This window comes from Anneissia japonica, unplaced genomic scaffold (genome assembly GCF_011630105.1).
Source record: "Anneissia japonica isolate Jap-2015-1 unplaced genomic scaffold, ASM1163010v1 scaffold288221_len503873_cov180, whole genome shotgun sequence".
Taxonomy (NCBI): Eukaryota; Metazoa; Echinodermata; class Crinoidea; order Comatulida; family Comatulidae; genus Anneissia; species Anneissia japonica.
In genome coordinates this window covers 284,536-291,124 of record NW_022686204.1, presented here as the reverse complement: position 1 = coordinate 291,124, position 6,589 = coordinate 284,536, and the positions used below count along the sequence as shown (strand labels likewise).

The 6,589-nt window shown below is 32.6% G+C and overlaps 1 protein-coding gene across 7 annotated transcripts in view; it reads right to left on the bottom strand.

The window, feature by feature from the left end:
* Window positions 1-94: 94 nt before the first annotated feature.
* Window positions 95-6,589, bottom strand: part of LOC117113887 (zinc finger protein 658B-like) — a 15,913-nt gene continuing 9,418 nt past the window's right edge. For 4 of the 7 annotated variants that reach the window (XM_033257423.1, XM_033257415.1, XM_033257406.1 and 1 more), the window contains exon 3: window positions 95-2,231. In XM_033257423.1, coding sequence (XP_033113314.1) covers window positions 1,027-2,231 — 1,205 coding nt within the window. In that variant the 3' untranslated portion in view covers window positions 95-1,026. The other 3 variants (XM_033257390.1, XM_033257371.1, XM_033257397.1) reach the window with 3 other exon arrangements.

Here is a 6,589-nt window from a genome sequence, read left to right as displayed (position 1 = left end):
CTACAGTACAGTCCCCACATCAGCAAGGGGCTATAGATTTCACCGTTTCCCGAATCTAGTAAGTCATTTTTTTTGTTTTATACTGTACATATACTGTGTTATATGTACTGTACCACTTGTACATAGACTCTTAAAAAGACTAAACAGAGAGCTGTAATAAAAAGAGTACCCACAAAGTAGGCCTAAGCTTACTTCTTAGTGTAGGCCAAGGCGGTCAAAGGGCCAATCTCTCGTCGTAGAAGTCGCAGTTCTCTTTACCGTCTTACAGTGTGTGTCATTCACACACAGCAAAGTTACGGTATAAGTGCAGTTTAGAGATTACATTGCGACAGGACAAAAAAGTACTTAACGTGACAGCACTTTTTCTCTGGGAATTTATGAACTATTATTCAAAGTGCGTCATAAGAGTGATGGTTGAAATTATTACCACTTTCTAACCAATCGGATCCCTGAAATCTATGTATGTGGTATATCCTGCACTACGCATTGGAATCAATGGTACAGTGCTTTACATTGAAATTGAACTGTTTCAATCATGATTTCTCTCATGTATGTGATATCAAATGATTTTTCAAATGTGGTTTTTTTTTTGGTTTTTTTCTTCTGCATGAATCAACTTGCTCATGTGTCTGAACATTTTTCCACAATGTTCACATTTTTATTTTAGTACGTGGGCCTACTGTATCGTCTAATGTCTTTTCTATGTACTTCCTCTCTTAAACTTTTTTCCGCATTTCTCACACACAAACAAAAAAGTGTCTCTCCTGTATGTATCCTAAAATGTGTTATCAAACTGCCTTTCTGTTTAAACTTCTTTCCACATTGTTCACATTCATATGGTCTTCCTTGTATGTAGCATCATGTTTTTTCAAAACATTCCCTACTTTAAACTTCTTTCCACAATGTTCATATACATATTATGGTGTCTCTCCTTTCCTCAAACATGTTGTCAAATGTACATTCTGTCTATGATATTCTAAAGCGCGACAGATAATATTCAGATTATCCTGTTGTACAGTTGTTTCCTCAAATATGTTTTAAAAAAGCCACATAGTATTTAAAATTCTTTTCACAATGTATACATTTATATATTTTCTCTTGCATTGCTTGTACATGTATCTTCAAATCTTTATTCAAAGACTGATGGTTTTTAAACGGTTTACAATGTTTGCATGTTTCTGTTGTACTTTTCCTCAAATGTACATTCTGTCTATGATTTTCCAAAGCGCGATGGTCGTTAAACGTTTGTTTACAATATTCACACTCTTCTGTTGTACAGGTATTTTTCCTCAAATGCGTTTTCAAACTGCCATAGTATTTAAAACGCTTTTCACAATGTGTACATTCATATCTTTTCTCTTGCATCGCATGCATCCTCAAATGCATTTTCAAAGCCTGGTGGTCTTTAAACTTTTGTTCACAATGTTCACATGTTTCTGTTGTTCTTTTCCTCAAACGTGTTATCAAATGAACATTCTGTCTGTGATTTTCCAAAGCGTGAAGGTTATTAAATGTTTGATTACAGAGTTCACATTCTTTTGTATGTGTCCTCAAATGTTTTTTCAAAGTGCCATATACTTGAAAATGCTTTCCACAATGTGTACATTCATATCTTTGCTCTTGGTTTTTATGCATCCTTACATGTGTGTTCAATGCATGATGGTCTTTGAACTTTTGTGTACAATATTCACATTCTTCTGTTTTATGTGTCCTCAAATGATTATTAAAATTGCCATGATGTTTAAAATGCTTTCCACAATGTGTACACTCATATATTTTCTTTTGCTCTGTATGCACCCGTGAGTGATATTTCAAAGCACGATAGCCTTTAAATTTTTTTTTACACAGTTCACATTCTACGATATGTTTCCTTAAATGTTGTTTCAAAGCGCCATAATAATCAAACTTCTTTCCACACTTTTTACAGTCGTATGATACCTCTACTATGTGTATACCCAAATGTGTCTTCAAAGCGCTTCCATCTTTGAACTTTTGTTCACAATGGTCACAATCATATTCTTCTTCTGCTGTCTCTGTCGTAAGATGTGCTTTCAAATTAATGTTGTCTTCAAACATCTTTTTATTTTTATGCATACTCAAATGTGTCTCAAAAGTGCTAGTATTTTTAAACTCCTCTCCACAAGCAGAAATTTCTGTTTTTTCTGACATCAAAAAATGTCCTGTGTTTTTAATATTGTCTTCATCACTGCTGAGGAAATCACTGTTCTGGCCTAGAAAATATGATGAAATATCAATTTACTATATTGCAGATAAACAATGTAATTTGACAAATTACACCCCTCACAATTATGTAACTTACAGTATACCATCCAAACTCATATATTACTACTTTTACCGTACTAGATCTGCACTCAGCTTGCATATTCCCCAGCACAAAAAAACAAAACAGAATATTAGATTTAGTGGATGCAAATAATGGAATAGTTTACCTGATCATATAAAAAACCAACTGTGAATAATCAAAGAATTAAGCACAACTTTATTTATAGTTGTACCCACTCCAATACTGTAGATGATCAGTTTGTCTTTTATGTCCTTGTTTTTGTTTTTTGTCTCTTGTTTTGTATACAGTACTGCTGTATCTTGTGCAAAAGTTATATAATTATCATATCTTATTATAACATAATTATGACTAATATTTTATTATTACTATATTATTATTATTCATATTATTATTATTATTATTATTATTACTGCTTGTAGCACAAGCATTTGCTTTCTTTTGGCTATGCCCTCTTCAAAAATCATCGAGTTGTTTATTTTGTATTAAAACTGCAGTGTTACATTTTATGAAGATAGATGTTTATTTGAATGAATGAATGAAATTACTCATTTGATACTTGTATCTCAGATACAATAAAAATAATAATAATTTTACAGGCCCATCTTAATATTATTCATATTTTACTCACATGCAACTATTAACATTTGAAATCTAGGCTTATTTTCATGGACAGACAGTTGTTTTGTATACAGTACTGCTGTATCTTGTGCAAAAGTTATATAATTATCATATCTTATTATAACATAATTATGACTAACTTTTTATTATTACTATAATAATTATTATTATTACTGCTTTTAGCACAAGCATTTGCTTTCTTTTGGTTATGCCCTCTTAAAAAATCATTGAGTTGTTTATTTTGTATTAAAACTGCAGTGTTATATTTTATGAAGATAGATGTTTATTTGAATGAATGAATGAAATTACTCATTTGATACTTGTATCTCAGATACAATAATAATAATAATTTTTTGATTACAGGCCCATCTTAATATTATTCATATTTTACTCGCATGCAACTATTAACATTTGAAATCTAGGCTTATTTTCATGGACAGACTAAACTTGCTTAAATTGATCAAGTGGCATGTATACTGTAAGTTAACTAATAACATTTTCTAAAGCCCTTCGCATTGGACTTTTTTCAGTAAAAATAACCTGTGTCTTGGCGGTTTTTCACCCAGAAAGTCGAACATGGCTTTATGGCTTTATAGTATAATGGTGCAGGATTGGTCACCTGATGCAATGTAATCAAACTGTTCATTGTTGCACCTCATTTTTCATTATATTACAGCACATATAATATTATAATATTTTGCTCATTTGCAATTTCATATATATATATATATATATACTGTGTATATTATTACCTTAAATCAGGCAACCTTTATTGCATCTAAATTGTTAACAATTACAATGAAAGCAGTAACTTAAAAAAAAAACTAACCTATTTGAACCTTAATTTTAGAATTCTGATTATCATTCCTTTCATATCCGAGCATAGTTGGTTCTTCTTTAACAGAAAATTCTTGATCCATGATGCCTGAATATTGTGGGATCTAAAAAGCAATTTAAAGAAATGAAAATTACAAAGTTCAATTTTACCAAGGTTCTGCCAGCAATTTTTTTTTTTTTTTTTTGTAGAGTAAAATACCTGTAAATCATTGTAAACTGAGAGTCTGAGAGATTAGGGCACATATTTTACCATTGGTCTTAAAATTGGGGTTCATCCATTCATGGAAAAAAGAATAAGATTCAACTACTGAATTTTTTTTTCTGTATGTATACCGGTACACACAAAACAGGCCTATTTACTGTAATAAGAATGCTAGGAATTTACTAGTGACCGTTTTCAAGAGGGGATAAAACCTTGAATGTTGAAGACACTGCAGAAGTCGGGAAAGCTCATTTCACGCCATCTATGGGCCCCCTCTCTTTTTGGGGGTTTTTGGAATCTTTCTGACCCCCTCCTAAATTTGAACCCAGATGCGCCCCTGAATTATCATATCCTTTATTAATTTTATTTATTCATTTCTTTATCAAATATCCACAAATAAAAAAGACAGCCACAAAATAGGCTGTAATGATTTTGCCTACAGACAATTTGGCCTATGAAACTGGACCGGACCCTCCATTCCAGAGATTTCCTTTCGAGAGTAGAGATCCGAAAACATCCACTTTGGGCCCGATCGACTGTACAGACAGTATTTCTAGTCAGCTAGCCACTTGGAAGCAGGTCAACTCGGCCACAAGTAAACTCGGCCACAAAAAGTTTGGCTACAGTCAACTCGGCCACAAGTTATTTATAATATATAACATGTTTTATATATATATATATAGAATAAAATAATTAAAATGAAATGTTAATATTATATTACTCAGTTTTATTAAATATATTAAATAATAATACTAAGACTAATAGGCCTATATGATAATAATAATAATAATAATAAAAATTAAAAAATCGAGAATTATTTATTATTTATAATATGGTGACAATAATAATAATATCAGCAAAAATATAAACAATACATAATGTTTATGCTAAGACTAATAATTATTTATTAAAACTAAGGGTAATATAAACAAAAATAACAATGACAACAATATTATTAACAGCAATAATAATAACAATAAGACTTTAAAGAATCTTCAAAGTTTAGTACCAGTGTAGTAAATAGGCTGCAGTTGACTTGTGGCCGAGTTGACTGTAGCCGAACTTTTTGTGGACGAGTTGACTGTGGCCGAGTTGGATCGCATTCTACCCTAGGTCTAGCAAGCATTCTCATTACAATATTAATTATTACACCACATCTCAGAGTCATCTGGTTTATCCACTAGGTCTTAAGAAACGCCTAATTGTAATGTAAATCACAATTTAACACTTTAATTTTTTAGTTAAGCTTCTCACTTCGACACAAATAAACCCAACACTTTCCAATTCTTTGAACTAAAAGGGTATACGGTACTCTTTGTTTAACCTTTGGTTTAACACAATTTCTGGACTAAAAAAGCAACAGAGGGCGTAAGCACATTTGTTTCGTAGGCATCACCAAACGGTGTAATACCTGCAGTGGCGGTGCCCATAATGCAGTGCAGGACCCATCTAAGGATTAATATATAAAATATAACAACACCTGCAGACGGTAGCGGTGCCTGTAATGCAGTAGGAGTGCCCATCTAAGGATTAATGTATAAAAAAATATAACAACACCTGCAGTAGCGGTGCCCATCTAAGAATTTAATATATAAAATATAACAACACCTGCAGTAGTGGTGCTCATAATGCAATAGCGGTGCCTATCTAAGGATTTAATATATAAAATATAACAACACTTGCAGTACAGTAGTGGTGCCCATACTGCAGCAGCGGTGCCCATCTAAGGATTAATATATAAAATGTAATAACACCTGCAGTAGAGGTGCCCATTTAAGGATTATATATGAAATATAATAACACCTGCAGTAGCGGTGCACATAATGCAGTAACTGTTGTCTTTTGTACTTCTTTTAAAGTTTATACTTTATTTGTCAGGATATCTTTTCACACAGTAGGCCTATCATTCATCATTTTTATTTCAACATATCAAATCTTTTCATAAGATTCTTTTACGTTTAAAAAAATTTTAATAGAAAAGGTAATGAAAAAAAACCCAGCAAGTCAATTAAAGTACATGAGCTAGATGTAAAAAACAAGTCTACATTTACTAGGTATACAGTAAATACCAATTGTATACAATTATCAAACTTTTAGAATAATAGTTATTTGTATGTCTTCTATTCCTATCCTAGGGATTCTGCTAATATCTACTGACCAAGGTCATCTAGCCATTGGATTAATCATTCATACTGAGCTATTGGATAGTCACCTTCCACAAACATCGCATGAAACCTATTTTGATGGAAGTTCTGGCTTACTATACACCCAACCCAACAATGTCACAAGAGTTCCTGTTGTGAATGTGACAACTTTGCTGATTCATAGAGCTTGCCACGACAAACTTTCTCCTCGCAATGGCATGGACATGCCCAGCATTTCCGGTGAGATTTTTCTGCTCAATACCATTAAGGTATTCTGTGATATACAACAAACATTAAAGAATTATCATACACTTGCAAATTTTCTATGCATAATCCCAGCTAGCAAAGCGACGTTGGCCCAACGTCGGTAAACGTTGGCAAGTGTCGGGGTCGGATATCTGACGTTGGTGTTTGGTTGCAAAATTTGGTCGGAGAGGTAACGTCTAACCAACATTGGAATTTCACGTTGGCCCAACGTATGAA